The 22,663-nt window shown below is 35.8% G+C and overlaps 2 protein-coding genes across 6 annotated transcripts; both read right to left on the bottom strand.

Annotated features, from left to right (window-relative positions):
• Window positions 1-5,830: 5,830 nt before the first annotated feature.
• LOC145072296 (uncharacterized) lies at window positions 5,831-10,746 on the bottom strand. Of its 4 annotated transcripts, none has more exons than XM_079018698.1 (2): window positions 10,504-10,746; window positions 5,831-9,715 (listed from the first exon to the last, which is right to left on the bottom strand). In XM_079018698.1, the coding sequence occupies exon 2, from the start codon at window positions 9,527-9,529 to the stop codon at window positions 6,218-6,220; it is 3,312 nt and encodes a 1,103-aa protein (XP_078874824.1). In that variant the 5' UTR covers window positions 9,530-9,715; window positions 10,504-10,746; the 3' UTR covers window positions 5,831-6,217. The 4 variants fall into 4 exon arrangements, with proteins under 4 accessions (XP_078874824.1, XP_078874826.1, XP_078874825.1 ...); XM_079018700.1 differs by having other exon boundaries at window positions 10,541-10,746; XM_079018699.1 differs by having other exon boundaries at window positions 10,558-10,746.
• A 1,871-nt stretch (window positions 10,747-12,617) lies between these two features.
• ARP5 (actin-related protein 5) lies at window positions 12,618-19,734 on the bottom strand. 2 transcript variants are annotated; one of them, XM_079019911.1, is made up of 12 exons: window positions 19,507-19,734; window positions 19,310-19,380; window positions 18,573-18,697; window positions 18,402-18,446; window positions 18,161-18,263; window positions 17,971-18,080; window positions 17,723-17,832; window positions 17,547-17,637; window positions 16,294-16,725; window positions 15,173-15,300; window positions 13,956-14,301; window positions 12,618-13,262 (listed from the first exon to the last, which is right to left on the bottom strand). In XM_079019911.1, exons 1-12 carry the CDS (start codon window positions 19,605-19,607, stop codon window positions 12,747-12,749), a joined length of 2,178 nt encoding a protein of 725 aa, XP_078876037.1. In that variant the 5' UTR covers window positions 19,608-19,734; the 3' UTR covers window positions 12,618-12,746. The 2 variants fall into 2 exon arrangements, with proteins under 2 accessions (XP_078876037.1, XP_078876038.1); XM_079019912.1 differs by lacking the exons at window positions 19,310-19,380; window positions 19,507-19,734 and having other exon boundaries at window positions 18,161-18,268; window positions 18,573-18,657.
• Between the last annotated feature and the right edge of the window lie 2,929 nt (window positions 19,735-22,663).

Below are 22,663 nucleotides of genomic sequence, written 5' to 3'. Positions count from 1 at the left end.
CATGGAAGACCGGATTTGCCGATAAGTATGTAGCACCCAAGTTATCACACCACAATACCGGAACAGATTTCATAGAAACTCTGAGTTTCGAAGGAGTGCTTCAAGCCAAGTGAGTTCGGCTACAGTATCAGCTAAGGCTTTGTACTCCGATTCCGTTGATAACCGAGAGACAGTTCGTTGTTTTCTGGCCGACCAAGATATGAGATTGTTGCCAAGATAAATGGCATATCCCCCGGTGGATCGACGGTCATCTAGGCTACCAGCCCAGTCAGCATCCGAAAAAGCATTCAAGGAAGGAGCATGAGAATCAGTGTAAGCATGAAGAACAGACCCTGAGTTTTGTTTTATAAGAAGACCATAGTCAGATGTTCCCTGAAGATACCGAAGAATCCTCTTAACGGCAGACCAATGATTGATAGTAGGAGAATGCATGAACTGGCAAACCTTGTTGACAGCATAGGTGATGTCTGGACGAGATAAGGTAACATATTGAAGGGCCCCAACAAGTTGACGGTATTTAACCGGGTCATCGAACAAGGCACTATCACCAAGATACAAATTGGCAGTGGTAGTAATCGGAGATGACACTGGCTTTGCATGAGAGAGATTTGCCCGTTGAAGTAATTCTAGGATATATTTCTTTTGAGACAAAAGAATGTCTGAATCTTTGGGAACCAATTCAATGCCCAAAAAATATGAAAGAGATCCCAAATCTTGAAGGGCAAATGTTTGACTCAGCTGTTTAATGATCTTATCGATGGCAGTGGAATTGTTACCGGTAAGGATAATATCATCGACATAAACCAACATATACAAAGTGGTACCCTTAGATGAGTAAATAAATAGTGAGGAATCGGTCTTGGAGCCATGGAAACCGAGAGCTTGTAAAACCTTTGTTAGCCGATGAAACCATGCACGGGGCGCCTGTTTGAGCCCGTATAGAGATTTGTGAAGCAAGCAGAGATGATGAGGTTTCATAGGATCAACAAAACCAGGTGGCTGTCGTAAGTAAATCGTCTCGTTGAGTTCTCCATGCAAGAAGGCATTTTGAACATCCAATTGTCGTAGAGACCATTTCTGTGTAACAGCAAGAGAGAGAACTGTACGAATAGTAGTAGATTTGACAACAGGACTGAATGTTTCAGTGTAGTCAATACCTGGTTGTTGATTGAAACCTTTTGCAACGAGACGCGCTTTGTACCGAGTGATTTTACCGGTTTGATCTCGTTTAAGTTTGTACACCCATTTGCAATCAACTACATTTGCATTAGGAACAGGTGGAACAAGAGACCATGTTTGATTATGCATTAGAGCATGATATTCTTCATTCATGGCAGCTTGCCATTTTGGTGATTTGTTGGCATTGGCAAAGGTTGTTGGCTCGATTGTAGAGAAGTCAGTATGACTAGTGAAGGCATAAGGGTTAAATGGAACACGAGGTTTGGGATTAGGGCGAAGATGAGAGGGGCGTACTCGACGAGGTGGATGATTAGTATGAGCATTGGCATTACTGGAGGTAGTAGGTGGAGGAACTGATGATGTGGGAGTAGGAGCAGGAGGTGTGGATGGGCTGTTGGGTGTGGTATCATCAGAATGGGTTGAAGTGTTTGGTGAGTTGTCAGTAGCGGGTGGACTTTCGGTTAGGGTTATAGGAGTGATAGTTTCAGAGGAAGAAATAAGTGTAGGATAACTAGAGATATATGGGTCGGAAGGTGTAGGTATCTCAGGTGGAGGAACGGTGTGTAAAAAGGGGAAGTGTGGTTCAACAAAACGAACATGACGGGCGATGTACATGCGATCAGTGGTGATATCGAGGCACCGATAACCATGGTGATCAGGACTGTAACCGAGAAAGACACATGGAAGGGAACGAAAATCCATTTTGTGTTGATTATATGGACGAATATGAGGATAACACAGACAACCAAAAACACGCAAGAATGAAAAATCGGGTTTGTGAGAAAAGGCGTGTTCAAGAGGTGACACATTAGATGCTGTACGGGAGGGCATGCGATTAATCAGGTAAACAGCTGTGTCATAAGCATAGTGCCAAAAACGAGATGGTACACCGGATTGAGCAAGCAGAGTGAGTCCAGTTTCCACAACATGTCGATGGCGACGCTCAACAAAGCCGTTTTGCTCACTCGTGTGAGGACATGAGCGTCTATGGGTGATGCCAAGAGGAGAAAAGAAATTAGGGAGGTTTCGAAATTCGCCACCCCAGTCAGTTTGGACAGATTTGAGTTTTGTGTTAAACTGTCGTTCAACCATAGCTAGAAAGTGTTTAAATTGAGGAAACACATCAGATTTATGTTTTAAAGGGAAAAACCACATGTAACGAGTAAAATGATCAACACAAAGTAGGAAATAAGTATGTCCATCAGAAGAGGTAATAGGAGCAGGTCCCCATACATCACAAAAAACCAAATCTAAAATACAAGAACTTTTAAAATTCGATAAAGGCAAAGACAATTTAGATGATTTTCCTACATGACATGCATTACAAGGAATACATGACTTTTTGTGCAAAACTGGAAGAGAGTATTTTGATAGCATGGAATGTAAAAGTTGCGAATGAGGGTGACCAAGCCGTTGATGCCATGTGTGAACAGGGGCACGAACAGCAGTGAAGACCTTTCTTGAAATTGGTTGGAAAGATGGGAGGTGAAGCGAGTAGAGCCCGTTCTTACTTGGACCCGTGAGGAGGATATTGCCTGACTTCTCGTCCTTCATGGAGTAAAAGGTGTCATGAAATTCAAAGAAAACATTGTTATCATGACAGAATTGTTGAACAGAAGAAGATGTTGTTTAATTTGTGGAACATGAAGAATATTGAGTAAAGAAAGCGGTTTGTTTGGAGAATGAAGCTGAGTAGAACCGACATGTAAAATGGGTAAACCCTTACCATTGCCAACATGGAGAAAATCTTCACCATAATATGGTTCAGCCGTGCCGACGCTAGACGATTCTGGTGCTACATGGCTGTTAGCACCGGTGTCAAGAAGCCAGGAAGGAGATTGTGACCGGTAATCAGCATGATTGGCTGATGATTGTTGTCTGTTGCGGAAGGTTGCTGGGTCACGATTCGGACAATCAGATGGGATGTGACCAATGACACATCGGTTGCAAGTTCCATACACCATATTCTGATTGGATGCCCAATTGAATTGTCCTCTGCTGGTTCGATTGTTCGAACTACGTCCACGCCCACGGTTGTTGGTGGTGCGACCACGGCCACGGTTGTTTTGAGAGTATGAAGTAAAGCAAGCTTGTGGCTGTTGGGAGACAGGTTGCAGGCTGAATCCAAGCTGTGAAGCAAGTTGATTTAAAGTATGAACAGGATCCTGTGGTGAAGAACCTGTTAGGGTAGACATGCCAACAGTATGAGTAGTAAAGGCCTGTTGTGATGGAACAACAGGAATAGATTGTTTGATCATGTAATCGTGATCTAAGAGTAGTCCCTGTAACTCATTAAAGGCAGTTGGAACTTGTCTAGCAAGAAGAGTCGATTTTAAACCATTATAATCTTCACGAAGGCCTGCAATAACAAGCATAACCAAATCTTTTTCTTTGAAAGCTTCACCAATGTTGGATAAGGCATCGGCATATTCTTTTGCTCTATTGAGGTAGGCTTCTGATGTTTCATCACCCTTCATCTGTATCTTTAGTAACTGTGTTTTGAGCGTATATTCCCTAGAAGACGTGTGTGGGGCATATGCACGTTCTAGTGAGAGCCAAACTTCACGGGATGTAGTAGTGCCTTGAACATGTGGAAAGGCAGCCTCTGATATTGTTGAGATGAGCAACATCCTAACATGGGCGTCATTGGAAATCCAAATCTGATAGTTAGGGTTTGGCTGAGTTTCTGTGGTGGTTTCTTTGTCTGAAGAACTGGTCTGATCAATTGTTTTAGATGGACAGGGAATGGAACCATCGATATAACCAATAAGATTGTTTGTGACAAGAAACGGATGAATCATGGTTTTCCAAAAACCATAGTTTGTGGGAGAAAGAGTGAAACCGAACTTGTGAGAATTGTGAGAAGTTTTCTCAGATGTAGAGAAAGCAGCGATTAAGGCCATTGTTCAGTCGGAGGTGTTGAAGGAAGTTGGCGGCAATTAGGGTTGCCGAGAAAACAGGCTCTGATACCAAGATAATCTTGGTGAAAATCACGTATTGTATATCACTCAATAATAGAGTACATAAGAAATATATATGGATTACATAATTACACTTTGCACCCCTATAATAATAAAGTATATTAATTGTCTAATAACCGTGTAGGTCTTTTATTACAATCTTGTAATAAGAACATATGAAAGTAGGATTCTAATAATAAACAAACCATGAAAGTAAATTGTTATTTTTTTGCATTTAGAGGTGAAAAATCCAACGTATAAAATACTTGTTCTGGAGTCTAGAGTTAGCAAATTGTCTAGAATATTAATAAGGGTATATTTTTCTGTTGCAAAAGGATCATGTATCTCTTCAATTTCATCTTGCTCTCCTTTAGTTTTCATTAATAATTGAGTTACTTTAAAAATAGAAGATTCAATTTCTTGTTTGGAGACATAACCTGTCTCAATCAGGAAAAATGGAATATGATTTCTAGGGGTGAGCAAAAACCATACCGCAACTAAAATTAACCGCAAAAACCGCATAAACCGCAACCGATAAACCGCAACCGCCATAAAAACCGATGGTGAGGTTTTTTATTTTTTAAAAACCGCAAATTTGCGGTGCGGTGCGGTTATTAGTTTTCAAAAACCGCAAAAAAACCGCACCGCACCGCATATATTATATACAACTTTTTTTATTAATTATTAATATATTAAATATTAAAAATAAGACAAGTTGCATGAATGAAGGATGAATAAAATACTAGAAGACAAAAATATGCTTTTTTGTTATGTTTATCATTGAAAAATGGTGAAATTAGACGGTTTTAAGAAATTTATTGTCAATTACTATTGATTTGACGTTTTTAAGATATTAATTGTTTGTGATTTAAGCTAATTGTCTTATACATTATGGTTTTTTTATTATTACAAATAATATATTTGAACTCTTAAAACCATTTGAACTCCACACTGTGGTTAAAACCACACAAAATAACCGTATCAAATCCATGCGGTTAATAACCGCAACACAGAAAAAACAAAACCGCACCGCAAAAATAACCGCTTAACCGCACCACAAAAATAACCGCACCAAGCGGTTTTAAAAATGGATTAACCGCATTTGCGGTTAGTGGTGAGGTTTTGGCTAATAACCGCACCGAACCGCACCGCGCTCACCCCTAATGATTTCCATTTACATGTCTAAGTTGTTGTATAAGAAATTCCGAACCCTTTAATTCATTAAATTTTGAAGATCTTTTTGCCTCAAACCATTTCCCATGTTGGACATATGTACATAACATGTTGTACAAACAATGTACAAACAAGACACATCAGGTTGTACTATGGACTCAGAGTGGGGCTGATGTTAATGGAAAAAAAGTTAATTTTTTATTTTTATTTTTTTATTTTATTTTTATTGCTCTAGAACAGGTGCAATCAAAGTAGGATCATGGTCACTAACAATTGTCACCGTTTCCCCTGCATAAAGAAAACAGAAAAAATGGTTATTAACAGATTATGAAATCCTCAATGTATAATCAGGCAACCTTTATCCTCAATATATGTTCTTGAATCAATTCCCTAATCTTAACAAGAATTGCAATTACTATCAGTTATGTGTACTATTGTTAAAGCCCTAAAGATTATGAAATCCTCAATGTAGCTCATCAGGCAATATTAATGAATATAAAAAAATTGCTAGACATAGCTAAACCTAATTGGCTGGTATCTTAACTGGATATACATTAATTCACCAACATACAAACATAGTAGCAACATCAACAAACCCACAAATATATGTACATTACAAATGATGGTTCAGGTAGCTTGAAGAACAATATTAAACTTTTATCAGAAAATTTTAATTTTACCCAATTCTGCAACTTTCAAGCACCCAAAGTCTTAACGGAACATTGCTTGTTTATTTTTTATCTTTCACAGAAGATGCTAACAGTGGACAGGGCGATTTGCTGAGTAAAGTTAAACCACTATTTGAGACCGGGTTCGTGGGCCACCTATCATGTTAGGTCCTAAACTTTGGAAGTCATGACTGCCACAACTAATTCGACACTCAACAATGACGGTCACTTCGGATATTAATCTTTCATCAAATCTGGGAATAAAACAGGAACCAATTCCAACAAAACTTCTCTGATCTTCAACCACCATCTTAGCATATCCACAGCTTTCTTTCTCACAGATTCCGAATTCTTAGAATTCAACATAATCCTTTGAATTATTCCCTCCAACACGTTATTAGGGAACCTCTCTTTCTCATTCATCCTGAAGAATACTTTCTTTGATCTACCACCTGCTACCTTAACTGAATAAGTCGAACCCCATGTTGGTTTTGTAACAATTTCTCCAGCACCAATATTATCAATTCCTTCAGCCTCTTTATTTGGTAACTTTACTTTCTGATTTATAGCTCCAGCCAAGACTATATCAGTTCGAGCTACGTCTCTGTAATAGTAACAGAGAAAAGTCTTGATAGAGTGCATCGCAACAGAATTTGGGTCTTTTAAGAGCTTCAATAAAACAATTAAATCATGTGGATTCAAATTTGGGAAATCGGCAATCGTGAAAGTAATATCATCCATAATGTCTCTCCGAACAATAAACTTGAAATTCTGAAACACATTTTCAAAACTTTCTGTTTCTATGACAGACTCAACGCTTCTAATAATCTTTGGACTCCAGGAATATTCTGAAGGTTTCCCAACAAGAGCATAGAAACGAACAAGTCTTTCGTTATATGACAAATCACCAATATTTTCATTAGTCTTTGGACTCATTATAGGATAGCCATATGCCCTTGGAGATATAGGAAAATCAAATTGCTTTTCCAAAGAATTGATAACTGAGCAGCTTTCTTTGGGAACAAGGTCAAACACAGTATTTTCAGAAAATCCCAGACTTCTTATCAAGTTTACCCTATTCTCAGCTCCCACATTTTCTTCTTCAGCAAATCTTTTAACATGCTCTGCATCCAACTTCTCTTGAGAACGATTTCTTTCCTCAGCTCTTCTCTGTCTCAATTCTTCCTTACTTAGCACTTCCATATTTTCTTTTCCTTTTGAAGAATTTGGTTCAGAACTTGATAAAAGCATTGTAGTAACAGCAGTGGAACCAATTGAAAGAGGTTTTGATAATGGCAAAGGAATACTCTTTGTGAATTGAGTAGAAACAGGAAATGCAACAGTGTTTGATATGGTAGATGGTAAGGTTGCAAGAAACGTAGCTTCAGAAGATGGAACAGAAGAAGTACCTTCGGATGATATAAGAATGATCTCTGGAGTCATGATATTGAATTGCTGACTTTCTCCTCCCCCTTGTTTAGAAGGTGACAAAGATACCTTCGGAACACTGTTTGGGTATGTTTCGATAACAGGTTGTAGAGACTTGAGATGAGATGCAACCATTTGAGTCTCAACCTGTTTTGCAAGTTCTTCTGGATTAACAACATTCGTGTAAGAACGAAGAAACTCGATATGGGCTAACGCTTTCGTCAACTCATTTTGTAAAGTAATTTCTCTTTGTTTCGCTTCAGTAAGAGATTCATATAGACTTTTGAGAGAATTTTCATGTTCACTTTTGAGATCACTAAATGCCTTGTTTAAAGACTTCTCATTCTCTTCTCTCATCTTCGAGATTTCATCAAGAAGCTTTTTGCACTCATTAAACATAACTTCTTGTACCTTCTTCATTTGGGACTTGGTTTCAATATTTATGTGATCTTTAAAAAGATTCAAACCATTTGTTAATGAATCAATCTTTTTGTTTTGATCGGAAAGCGTGACCGACCAATCAGCAAGCATTTTTTCTTGATTCGAATGTTGGGCAGACTGAGTATTGGAATCAAGAGATCGTAATACAACATTAAGCTTACGATTCAACTTCTTAAAATCTCTTTTAGACATCAACTGATTATCATCTTCATCATCCTCTTCATCAGAAGCAACAAAGTCTTCACCAAGAGCAGCCATCTCAAAATCATCGACAACATCATCAAAAAAAGGATCTTCCCCGGCCTTAAACACATATCCATCAATCACTTCTTCTTCTTCATCTATAAAAACATTCCCTAATGTATTCTTTAAAGGTCTTTCAGAAATTGTAGCTTCCGAATGATCTGAAGTAGAAATATGAGTTTCAGACATGGTCAAATGTTCAAAGATAGACATTGGTTCAGAAATAGAGTTTTCGACAACGGGTTCTGAAATGGGTACTGTCTCAATCAATGTAGTTTCGACTGGAATTGTAACGGTAGACATCAAAATTGTCTCCACTAAAGAAGTGACAATTGTTAGAGCTGTGGTTATAGAAATATCCTCTTCAAAATTCAAACCACCCTGATGTTCTTGCATGTCCTCTTCTTCAACAACCGGTTCTTCAACAATCCTTGGTTTCTTGACTCGCTTTGACTTTTTCATAAATTCAGTTTTATCATTTGTCGAACCAAGTTTACTCCTAACAAGTGGAGTTTTTCTTTTCTTCCTAATCATTTTTGTAAGTTTAACATCTTCTCCTTCTTTAGGTGCTGGTCGAACAGGGTAAGGAATGATAAGAGAAGCCCTGTATTGATCCAAAATCTTATTTGGACATTTAATCAAACTCAACATTTCTTCAGGAATCTGACCAACAAAAGAGAAATGAGACTGATCAACTTTGGTCGGAATACTAATTTGATGAACCACCATCTTCGGAACTTCAGACACTTCAATTGGAATTTTATGAAATTCATAAGCCTGAGAAACTATTAAACCCCAAAATCTATGTGAAGAAAGTTCAGTTGCCCTTTTGGAATGTTTGATGCTATCAACAAATTCACCCCAAAGCACAGTAGCAAAATCAACCTTCACACCTTTATATAACCCATACATAAGAGACAATAACTCTTTGGGTCCAGCATCCAATCCACCAGTACGACTTGTTAAGCCACGAAGAATGAAACCAAATAGCAGACTCCAAACAGCAGGAAGTTTGCTCTTTTTGAAATCAGACACCTTCTTCATATAAGGTTCATGACCCATAGAATTGAACATATCAATGAGCTCTTCACTTGTTGGAGTAACATATGGTCCTTGAGTTGGAAGACATAAAAGTTTTGCAAAATTTGTCTTAGAAATGGTTGTTCGCTTTCCACCTTGAATTTCAAAAGAAATTGTATCGTTCACTTTGTTGACAATTGCTGTAGTGAATGCTAGAGTGACGATTCTCAATGGAACCTCTTTAGCTGTTGACAAAGCTCTGCTTAGAAAAGAACATTTCATACATTCCACCATAATCTGAAGAGGTTCAGGATACTTGGATGGATTCAAAATGGCTTGACAATTGCTTGACTGAGAAGTAAGAGTCGGCAATGAAGACTCTTCTTCAAAAGAAACATGATTAGAAACTACAGCCATTGTTTGGAAGTAGCAAACAAATTTAAACTAGGGTTTTTAAATTGCTTGAAATAGATGGGGAAAAGTGAAAATGATCCGGTATAACAGGTTTATTTAAGAATTTGAATTGATTGCACTTGAGTAACGAGAGGAAAAGCCGAAGAATCATTAAATGAATGTCCCATCAACCATATAATCCAGCTGGCTCTGCATAAAAAAATTACCTTCGAGATGAGTTACACTTATAAAACTATCGAAGATATATGATATTAACATAATCCAAAGTATCACAACTTTGTTTTGGAATTTTTCTATTTTATAAAAGAAAATGACAATTGGAAAAATACCACCAGACTCTATACCAATTTGATAAGCAATAACCAAGAATCAAAGGAAAAACAGATGAAATGATGATAAATTGTCGCTGGATTAATGAATTTCACAAGAAACCCTCACACATGTCTAACTGCCTCTAACCGACTCAAACATGAATTGACTAAACTGTCCCTAACTTATTTCTTCTATTATAATTTATAAGTAAACTATCAGGTGGACGTGCGTCAAAATCATACAAGCATAACATTTGCAACTTAAAGATTGTTTCTTGCTAATCATATACTAACTAAAGATGAAGGTGGATCAAGCTTACATTCTTAAACCAATTTTTTAGGTATCTTAACAAAATTGTCTATCATTTGAAGTATTTAACCTACATTGAATTAAATGTACTATCAATCATGTCTACTCTTCAAACCTAGAAAAAGAAAAAACATAGAGAAGAGCCCCGGATCCAAATTTAAGGAAGTTAGTAAAATCGACTTTGTCAACCTTAACAAACATCACACAACTGCTTGACAAACTGCTTATGAAGTCTAATTTCACACACATTCTCTTTTTTCAATCTGTCAAGACGTAGTAAAAAAAACTTAACATGTAATATTTCAAAAAAATTCCAAATAAGTTCAACGGGTAGTATCAGAATTTTTCAATTTTACCCAATTCTGAAACAAGATGCGCGATTGGGCAGCTTACAGGTTTGAGATTGTAACCTGATTGCATCTGCGTTTGCGAAATGAACGGAATTTACTCTATTTGACTCACACTTTGGATCACAAAAAAGAACTTAGACTGATGATGCAGAGGGAAAGCGTGCCCTAACTTCTTCCACTTAGAACTCTCAAGCGACCCAAGTCAAAACTGAGCACCTGTTTATCTTGCACAGAAGTAGCCAACAGTAGATAGACCAGACAGTTTGATTGGTATAATCAACTATTGTTTTGTTTGAGGAAGGATTTTTTTTAGTTTTTGGGCCACCTAACATGTTAGCCCAATAGTTATTGGTTCAAATATCACGGAATACTGATTACTATATTAATATTTTTAGGCCCTAAGAGGTTTCCATTTAAATTGGTTCGATTTTTAACTTCTTTGAAATGAAATTAAGTTAAAACATCGGTTATTTTCGGTTGAAAAACTGGTTTGGTTCACCTTAAAAAAAAAAAACAGAAAAAACAATCTAAAAACCGGTTTATAATTTCTTTTTAGACTGACATCAAACCTTTTGTTCGATTATAATTAAACTGGTTTTAAAATATCCGGTTCAGATTATGTTACCATTTTTTTACGCGGTCGTGTTTTGCACCTCTAGTTACACCACAACAAACATATTTTTGTTATTAATTTTATTAGTTGTTAATAAACTATCCGGTAAATTGCATAAAACCATGATATTTTGATTATATATTATATAAGGGTGACAAATCAGACAGTCGTTCTGTGTTTTTGTCTAGCACGACGTGACACGGATTATTTTTTCTTAACCCGAACACGACATGACACGATAGTGTGTTTTTGTCCATTAATAAGAACACGGCTCAACAAAACTCATGGTTCTAAATGATATAAGACGCAACTACAGAGACTTGTAATTCATATTCTATTCACTGATTACACAGGTACATAAATAGAGATTTGTACAAAAGGTAAGTCGGATATTAGAGACTCTACATGGAATGATTGTAATTTAAATACAGAGAAATATATGTACAACTGGTGCTTGATCATAATTGACGATTCTTCTTGATAGGGACTCAACGGCAATGTCAAGCCTCAAGTTTTTTAAGCGGGGGCGAACCACATCGTTTGTAAAGTGTGACTTAAGACGGTAATTTTGTGTGTGTGTAGCGAAGGAACCACCGTAATGTCAAGCCTCAAGTTTTTTTCGTTTGTAAAGTGTGACTTAAGACGATAATTTTGTAAAATGTGACTTAAGACGGTAATGTCAAGCCTCAAGTTTTTTTGTGTTTTTAGATTAGCGACTCTCCTAGTAGCGAAGGAAAGGGGCATTCGAGAAGCGACTAATCGCTTCTGAACGAGTCACTCTAACTCTCTCCTCTGTCTACGCTTGTTCCTGTTCTTAAAAGATCTCTCGAGTTGATTTACAGATACTAGTACCTGAATGACAATTGATCCCTATGACTGAAATTCTATACTATATAACATAGGACTTATCCACACAAGTAACAGAGAACATACGAAAACTTTGGAATATTATTTTCGAGCGCTCGAACGAAACCCATTCTTACCACAATCCTCTTTTCGAGATTCATCGATATTGAATCAATCGAACGCACTTCTAACACATGTTCCACTTTTGGAAGACCTTACGTTATATCACCATATCTTGATTTTTCATATATAAATGTAACTAATGTATAGCCTTCGTAAAGGATTTCCGTTCTTTTAAAAAATATCAATTAGATACGAATAACACGACAAAAAAAAATATAAAAACATAGAATGCTACTAAATCTACACAACTTTTGAATACGGACACGACGTTTTGTGTTCTTAGTGTAACGAATGTTGAACATGAGCATAACATGACACAACATTGTTTTTCTTATACATGACACAAACACAAATTTGAAATTCGATTTTCGTCCTAATTTTGTTTCGTGTTACACACACACACACACACACACACACACACATATATATATATATATATATATATATATATATATATATATATATATATATATATATATATATATATATATACACACACATCATTACCAATTTATCCATTTGGAAAAAGGAAAGCAAATTGGAGAAATAGTTGAAAGAAAGTTTAATTAGTCCCATGCAATGACCATTAGGTATTAACCAGCTAACCTAAATAGGTTATATTTGAATCTATAAACAACAAGATATGATATAATCGAAAATTAAAATGTTAAAATGTATACTTCAATTGGTATTGACGAAGCCAATCTTCACCTTTCTCATAATAATCCATCTTATTAAAAACCTGTCGTGAGAAATGCATGGTGGATGCAAAAGAAGCAGCACCACGCCACGTGTCAAGTACAGCATCCGACGCTTTAAGGATCCTTATGGGGGTCCCACATGGCCTCATCATTCTGATTCCGGCTTCTAAACGTTCACTCATTCCAGGGTAAAGACAACTCCCACCGGTTATGAGGACGGAATTGGTGATTCCAATCACCTCTTCTTCCAAATCCAATCTTTGAGCTCTTGATTTGAGCCTTTGCATTGATACCCCAGCCATCTCGTCTAACCCTGCTTGTTCAATTCCAATTAGGTTTGGGTGGAAAAGAATCTCCGGGCACCGGAATCTTTCCACTCCGATCAGAATCTGGAAGTCTTCCTGCGTTAAAGGTCGGAAACGTGGTGGTTCGCTGCCGGAGGAGCTGGCCTCTGATTTCGGAAAGAATGTCGGGTCTATTTCCTGTCATTCAAGGGTAAAACGGTCATTTTACACGTTTTTTTAATAATGTTACTTTTACTAAGTTAAAAAAGATTTGGTTTTTCATCTAATAAAGGTAAAACAGTAAATTTGCACAACTTGGTTGAGCTTCATGTGGGCACTAGGCTTCTAACCCTGCTATTAAGGGTAAAACTGTCAAACTATACATTTTTGGCTGGGCTCCTTGTGGGCTCTAGCGCCATTAAGGGTAAAACGGTCAATTTACATACGGTCAACCTACACATTTGTGGCTATGCTCCTTGTGGGAACTGGGTTCTTATGCCAACCATTAAGGGTAAAACGGTCATTTTAATCATTTTGACTGGGCTCTTATGCCATCCAATGAGGGTAAAAAGGTCCATTTACACTTTCGGATGGCCCCTTGTTTGCATTGGGCTCTTATGGGAGCCATGAAGGGTAAAACGGTCAATTCAAACATTCTGGCTAGGCTCATTCATTGCATTCATGAAGGGTAATACAGTCGGTCAAGTCACACATTTTTTTGGCTAATGTTACTTTTATGGATAAAGATTTGGCATTTTAATCGTTTTGGTTGGACTCTTTGTGGGAATTAGGCTCCTTTGCAAGCCATGAAGGGTAAAACGGTCATTGTACACATTCAGCTAAAAGTTACTTTAACAGATATCATATTTTAAAAAAAAAAAAAAAACTAACCCGGAGTCTAGAAGCAACACGTGTGAGCTCAGCTTCATCCTCATTGGGGCCCTCATCTTCATCATCATTATCTTTACTCATTTTTTTATATAATTGCCAATCTTCATCTTTAATTCCAAAAGTATCCTCCCCTTTCCCTCTATCAAAAGCAGCGGTTGTCAAAAGACGCATTCTCTCCTTTTGGGCAGCATTCAGTCTCTCTCCACGACCAACACCTCCAGACACATTATTGTTTTCATTTCCATGGTTGTTTCCATTTGTTTTTTGTCTTTTTCTCTGTTCCACTTTTTCAGATAAATCGTTGTATTTTATTCGCAATTTCTCCATGTAAAGTTCCGGATTCTCTCTACAACAAAATAAATAAATAAATTGTACCAATGCTTTATTTCTTTTTCCAATCAATGCATAAAAGTTTCAGATTTTTTTTTCAGATTATGGAAAAATAAAAGGGTTGTACTTTCATTGATTCATTTAAGGGGAAAAAAAAAAAAAAAAAAAAAAACAAACAGAAGATTATATTTTGGGCGTTTGCGGTTTAATTACCGATACTTATTTTTTTTTTTCCAATCAAACCATGAAAGTTTCAGACTTTTTAATTCAAATTAATGCCAGAAATAGCAATGTACTTTCAATAATTTGTTTGAGGCAAACTACAAAAAAATTAATAATAGATAGATATTATATTGTGAGCAGTTTTGCAGTTTAACTACTAATATTTCACTTTTTCCAATTAAAATAAAAAAGTTTTGGACTTTTTTTCAAACTAACCACTTTGACCTGATATATCAGTTTCCCCCCATAATTTTCTTATATCAGGTTTCACCACAAAACCTTCAAATTAACCATTTTGACTGGTCATCAGGTCAAAATGGTTAACTTGGAAAAAAAATGTCAAATTCTTTATATTTTGATTGGAAAAAAAACTAAGTATAAGTGGTTAAACCACAAAATTCCCCAAACTATAATGGTTCTGTAATTTGGCCTTTTGATGATTATAGTATACAGCATCATACTTTCATTAATTCATATTACAGCAATGTAGTTTGAAAAACAATAGATAGATTGTTTTAATAGTACAAAGTGTTAATAAGGAAAAGTTGAAAGTACATTGTTATTTCTTGCATTTAGCAGAAAATAGAAATTATAAGTTTATTCATATGAATATGATATGTGTTTTTAGAAAGATGAAGGGGATGAAAGGAAGGTAGATAACATACAGTCGTCTTTGTTCATCTTCCTTGTTACGTTTTTCGCGTTCTAACTCTTCTTCAAAACGCTTTTGTTTTGCTCTTTGTCTTCCTTCTGATGTGGTTTTCAGAAATAGTTGTCTTTTCTTTTCCTTGATCTATTAATTAAACCATAAATATTATATTCCAAGGTTAGCTAAATTCCATACAAGGTTACAAAGAATACCAGATTAAATGACTAAGGGTGGAGTTTGGTTATGTTAATGTTTTTATGTTGGAATCTGTCATGTGTTTGGTTTGTAGAAATAGGAATGGGATTCAATAACAAAAATTGAATATTTTTTTTATATTTTCACTTATATTTATTTTTTTATATCTATTCATTTTAATATAGGCTTAATCTAAAAAAAAAACTTATATTTTGTGTTTTTTCCAGATTAAACCTCAACAAAAAAATTGCCTAAAAAAACCTTGTATTTTTTCATTTTTCCAGAAAAAAGCCCTCAACTTTGTATTTTTTTCCAAAAAAAACCTTTAACCTTCTAAATGCTTCCAAATAAACCCTCAACTTTTTTAGTTTTTCTTGAAAAAACTCACATTTTACAATTTTTTTTTGGCAAAAAATGACTAAAAGGGCCAAATCGGGAAACTTGAAAAAATACAAGATTTTTTTCAGTTAAAAAAAATTGAGATTTAATCCGGAAAAAACACAAAATATAAGGGTTTTTTTTAGATTAAGCCTTTAATATATATAGTATATAACAAGGGTATTTTCGTCTTTAAGTAAAAGAACATGAATGGAATTCAATTTATTCCATCCATCAATATGGAATGTGTTGTTCTTTTGGCAACTAAACACATGATGAAATTGAATTTCAAATATGGATAAATGCAAGAGATAGCAACATAATTTCATTTTTTTTTATTTAGCATAGAATCCAACTTTCATTTCTTCATATTCCAGCATTATACTTACAAAATCTTGTTATCTAGGCATTGTATTTTGAGAAATCTACCCAAATATAGCCTTTTATTAAGTTTGATTGTTTGTAATACAAATACATGAAAGTATGATGCTAGAATAAACAAATGAATAAAAGTACGTTGCTATTTCTTGCATTTAAAAGTGACAAGTGCAATATACACAATACCTGTTCTGGGGTTAACATATTGTCAGGAATATCAATGAGGGTATACTTTTCTGTTGCAGAAGGATCTTGTTTCTCTTCAATTTCATCTTGCTCTCCTTTAGCTTTCCTTAATGATTGTGTTACTTTAACAATAGCAGATTCAATTTCTTGCTTAGAAATGTAACCAGTCTCAGCCAAGAAAGATGGAATATCATTTCCATTTACATGTCTAAGTTGTTGTATAAGAAACTCCAACCCCTTTAATTCATTTTCTAATTCATTAATTTTTGAAGATCTTTTTGCCTCGGCCATTTCCCGTAACCTTTGGCCATGTTTTTCCCTTAAGGCTGCTTTCCTAGCAATCTCCTCTTCTGAAGGTGGCTCTTCCACTGGTGTTGGTGTCCATGGAAGTTGCCAACACCTGGTCTTCTCTTCAGCTTCTTTTCCCCCTTTCTGTAATATTAAATTTCAAAAGGTTAAAATCTTTAGCCTTCGTTTGTTGCACAGGACATAACAAGATTCACTGATATGACATGACATGACACGACATAACAGATGGCATCATGACACCACAGAACAGGTTGGACTGACATGACATGACACAACAGAAAGGTAGGTTGTACTGACATGACATGACACAATAGAACAGGTAGGTTGTACTGACATGACATGACACAACAAAACAGATAGGGTGTAATAACATGACATGACACAAAAGGTTGTACTGAAAAGACAGGACAGAACATGTTGTACTAACAAGATTCACTGATACGACATAGCAGGACAGAACAGATGGCATCATGACAAAGCAGAGCAAGTTGTACTGATATGATATGACATAGCAGAACAGGTTGTACTGACATGACATGACAAAAGGTTGTACTGACATGACATGACAGAACAAGTTGTACTGACACAACAGAAAGTTGCAGTGACATGACATAACACAACAAAACATGTTGTACTAACATGACATGACACAACAAAATAGCATATCATGTTGTACTGACAGTACACATGACATGACAGAACAAGTTGTACTTATGAGACAATAAGATAAAGGAGATGTCATGATTGTACTACAGACCGGCAGTGGGATTAATGTGGATGAGACAAAAATTAATTTTTTTTTACAGACTTCAATCTCTCGTTTGTGCAAAGGACGATAATGTCATCACCATTCTAATAATTTGAAAATAACCCTAGAAAGCTTGTTAAGTCTAGAAGAGTAGAGGGAAAATTTATTAAATATAGAGTTGATGATATCATAAAACCTGAAACAATCTAACTTCCGAAGCATAATCGAGGGTGATATAACAATGTTCCATTTTCAAATCTTCTACTTTTTCCCATGTAAGCCTTGCCCTGTTTTATACATTCCAAGATGTCAAAAGATACTCATGGAAGTCTCAAACATGATTACAAGGAAACATAAAAATTCTATTCTCACATGTGATGTGGATATTTAAGTGATAGAAGTTGCTTTAGGTAATCAGTGACATGATAACCACCAACATTTGTACGACAACATGCTTCATAAACAGGCTCTCCATTGATAAACTGAATTCAAATGAGACAATGGAGTAAATAGAAACTTTGTCAAATTGTCTACATAACCAAAAATTACATAAACACACACACACACACACACACACATATATATATATATATATATAAGTATTATATACACACACATACAGGGATCACATGGCTTGTGGAAAACCCTGAGCAAATTGCGAGACCATCTCTATCACAAATTCCAAGTTTTTGATTGTACTTATAGCTGAAAGCAGCATCCACACCAAAAGCTGAGAAATAAAGATGGTTAAAATAAGAAAAATAAACAAATAATGAATAAATTACAAGTTAAAATTCATATGTTTCATACCTATAGAAGGAACCCCGTATGTTTCAAATAAAAGTTCAGCCATTTTACTACGTGATTGTACTGGATTGCATGCACATTCTGTAATGAGGATAGGATGATTAATCTGTTCTGACATCAATGACAAAGAAAATAACAAATTGTTAGCAAATATAATACAACTAGAAATATGCATGTCATGGTTATATACTTATATATGATCTAATGACAACTTGAAAAGAACAAAATAAGTATGCAGATGTACCGGAGATTCATCGGCCCCTAATCTATCAAATGCAAAGTCAAGAATCTACAAGGAAAAAGCAACCAAGGTTATTTACCAGAGATAAAGAAAACTAAACAAAATCATACAAATCTGCAATTTTAAGATTGTTTTCATGGTTAACTCAAGCATCACTAAAGATGAAAAGCTTACATATTCCATTATCTCAAACTGGAAGACAACATCATTATCGAATGCTGAACGTGGTCCAGAACGGGTGCAATCAAAGTACTTTAGCAAAGCAGGATCATGGTCACCAACAATTGTCACTGTTTCCCCTGTGCATAAGTGCATAAGAAAAAAGAAAAAAATGGTTACTAACATATGGAGTTTTTCCACATTGCCATATAGTTCTTGAATCAATTCTCTAAAAATCTTAACAAGAATTGCTATCGGTTATGTGCAGTGTTGTTAAAACCCTAAAGATAATGAGATCCTCAATGTAGCTCATGAGACATCTTCCATCCATCATCCCTCGTTTATCTTTAGACAACATCACAAAAATACTAGACATAGCTGAAAAGCACATGCCTTGTATCTTTCAGGTATCAATCATTTAAAGAAGCTATGTGTTTAGACTTATGACAAACTTTCTGCTTATGAAATCTTAATTGGATATACATTATGTTATTAATTTACCAATATCTCTTTTCAATATGTCACTACATAGTAAAGAAAAAATAATAATAATAAACATGTAATAATATTTCACACAAAAATCAAATAACTTCAGCGGGGAAAGAAAATAATTTGAATTTTCAAAATCAAAGCATGGCATTTCCTGAGAATGACGAAATGGAATGAGTATAAGAAGGTCAGGAAGAGAACAAGCGTTTCATCGCAATTAATCAAACAATCAACACAAAGTTGTAAAATAGGAGTTAGTATACCTGTTATCTTGTGGCGAGGCCTCTGAACAATGTTGCGAAAGATGATCCGAGGTTCACTCTCTCCTGCCCATCTACAACCAGCACACACGAACATAATAGCAATATCAACACACTCACGAACGCATGTACAGTACAAATGATGTGTCGAGTAGCTTTAAGAACAATATCAAACTTTTATCAGAAAATTTTAATTTTACCCAATTCTGAAGTAAGATGCGCCATTGTCGATGACGATTGGGCAGCTTGCAGGTATGAGATTGTAATCCGATTGCCTCTGCGTTTGCGATATGAACGGCATTTGCCCTATCTGAGGCCAATTTTTATCACAAAAAAACTTGACGACGATGCAGAGGGAGAAAGCGTGCCCTAGCTTCTTCCACTTGAACTTTCAAGCGCCCAAAGTCCAAACTCAACATCACCTGTTCATCTTTCACAGAAGAAGCTAACAGTGGACCGGGCGGTTTGCTGAGTATATTCAACACTGTTTTAGACCGGGTTTTCCTAGTATTTGGGTTACCTAACATGTTTAGCCCAATAGGTCTAAATATCACGGATCACTATATTTAATATTCTTAGGCCCAAAAAGGTTTATTATTGGTAGGGATGGCAAAAAAACCCGAACCCGACGAGAAAACCCGAACCCCGAAGATTTTGGGGCGGGGCGGGTCACTCTTATCGGTTTTTGGGTCGGGTTTCGGGTCATTATCGGGTTTTTAGTTCGGGTTCGGGTCAGGGAGTGGGGTATGCATGCCCCGACCCGCCCCGACCCGAAAAATTATATATATATATATATATATATATATATATATATATATATATATATATATATATAATGAGATTTCATCCCTCTAACCCATTTCAGCCACCCGAAGACTCTAACCTTCAATCCCGTCACGTATTCCCAATTTCTCACTATTATGATGAATTTAGTTACAATATTAGACTTTAGTAATTTCTATTTGGTTCACTTATGTTAAGAACTTATTTGTATTTTAAGCATTTGTAAGGTTTTAATTTCTCAATTGTTTCATTGTAGTTTTCCTAATTTTTTCTGCCACCATTTTTGGGTCGGGTTTCGGGTCTATATCGGGTTTCGGGTCGGGTTCGGGGATATTTTTAGCCCCGACGGGGCGCCCCGATAAGAAACCCGTCGGGTTTCGGGTCGAGTTCGGGGGCAAATATAAATATCGGGTTCAGGTATGGGATATGTCGCCCCGCCCCGTTGCCATTCCTAATTATTGGTTTGACCACAATAACCATGTTCTTATTATTTACTTTTATAAAGTGGGAAGCATTGTGACGGATTGTTTGATTGATAATATACTATTTAGATTATTTTTATAATGTTCTCTTTTATATATAAGGTCAATTTTTGTAATTTTTGTGAAGCATGGGATCATGTTTGTAAATTCGATGATAGGGACTAATACAGTAATTTTGAAAAATAAAGGACCATTCCTATTATCTCGTAACTAGTATATGAATAGTACTTATTAAATATTAATATTTGATACATAAATACATTTAAAAATAAAATAATTTTTTTATTAAAAATATAAACGGGTTGGCAAGTCAAGCCGTTTATTTTTTGAGAAACCCATATATAACTCGTTTAATAAGCAGGTTGGCGGATTAGCGGATTGAAAAACTCAACCCAAACCCATTTATTTTGTATCGTGTCGCGGGTCGTGTCGAAAATTGTCACCCATATATATATATATGTATATATATATATATATATATATATATATATATATATATATATATATATATATATTGGTAATCATTAGAAAGGTATCGACGATGCAGTTAATACAAGAGTAATATTGAATATTTTTTATATTAGTTTAGTACAAATATTAATAAACCTATTTAAAATAGTATTATAAAGGGTTGTTTAGTCGTTTAAGTAGCTATGTAACGTTCGTATTCTGGTATGTATCTTTTTATGGACTCATGCATGTGTTAAGACCCTTATTAAGATCTTTTGAGCTTTAGAGCCCCATTAAGCCATGTATGCACGTAAAATTGCCAACTTTACGTGATATGTCACCTTAAGGAAGTCAGATCTGAGAGTATAGAGTAAGGGCTAAGCGGATTAAGTGTTTAATGATATGCGATGGCCAACTGGGGAGTACGCTGGACGTACAAGCTAGTACGTACTAGCCCTAAAGCGTGTACACTAAGCGTACGGGCAGAGTACGCCCTGTTGGATTAATGTTTAAGTCCATAACTATATTTTGTATGTACTTGACCCGACTCGGCATGGTCCATTTGGGTTGCACTTCACCGACACAATTTATATGAATAGTCTTTTGAGAATAATATATTTATGATTTATATTAATATATTATAAGTTCTAATATATTAATATGGAATCATATTATTTAATTAGTATTGATCAAGAACTAATTTAGAATTAATTAAGTGATCAAAATGAACTAATTAAATATGGACTCTTATATATATGAAATGGACCAAGTTCATTTAGGTTGGGCTAAGCTATCATGGATAGTCCATGGAGTTTTAACCCATGGATCCTATGAAATGAAAGGTCATGGGTATTAGGGTTTACATGAATGTAACCCTAATCCTCCATGCTATATAAAGAGGCCTTTGGCACAAGAAATGGCACTAGTGTGTGAGGACATAAGAGTGGGCCGATTTTAGTGTGCATACATATTCTCTCAAATTCTTCCAAGGTGTTTTGGTGATTTGTGATTCCACTTGAGGCTTCCACACTATTGGGGCTAAGCTCTTAAAGCTTGAAGATATCAAGCTACATCAAAATGTATGTCATCTAACTAGAACTTTATAGTATAGGTGCTTCATAATATGCTAGTTAGGATGAAACCTTGGAATATTTAATATTTGCATGTAGAATAGAGAAAACATAGATCCAAGGTTTATAGAGTTGCATGTACACCATAGGAGTGTTAGAATGCTCAAAACCCATCACGCCCCACATACTCAACAGTGGGCTTCAGAATTTTTGGATTTTGGTTATTAGGCCCATGTTGGACCTTAGGAGTCTATGGCTTTGTTGGGCCATCAGAATTCTATTTTTGGGCTGATGCCATTTTATTGGACTCTTTTGGTTAAATGACCACAAAGGGATTTGGGCCCAATTTGGATGATTGGACCATATTTGGACTTGGGGTGATCATTTTGGAATTTGGGACTTTTGGATAGCTGGCTTGGGCCTTGGCCTTGGGACAAGTTAAGTAAAGGGTAAAATGGTCTTTTACCCTAGTTTAGACTCTTAGTGTGAGTCGGGATTGAATTATTAACCGGATGTTGTTTTATGTTGATAGTGCGGAGGTTTTAGCGGACCAACAGCCAGAGATTTATACG

Source organism: Lactuca serriola, chromosome 9, assembly GCF_051521515.1.
Source record: "Lactuca serriola cultivar US96UC23 chromosome 9, Lser_US96UC23_V15, whole genome shotgun sequence".
Taxonomy (NCBI): Eukaryota; Viridiplantae; Streptophyta; class Magnoliopsida; order Asterales; family Asteraceae; genus Lactuca; species Lactuca serriola.
Note: the sequence above shows the minus strand (reverse complement) of the source record. Positions and strands in the feature narration are given on the sequence as shown.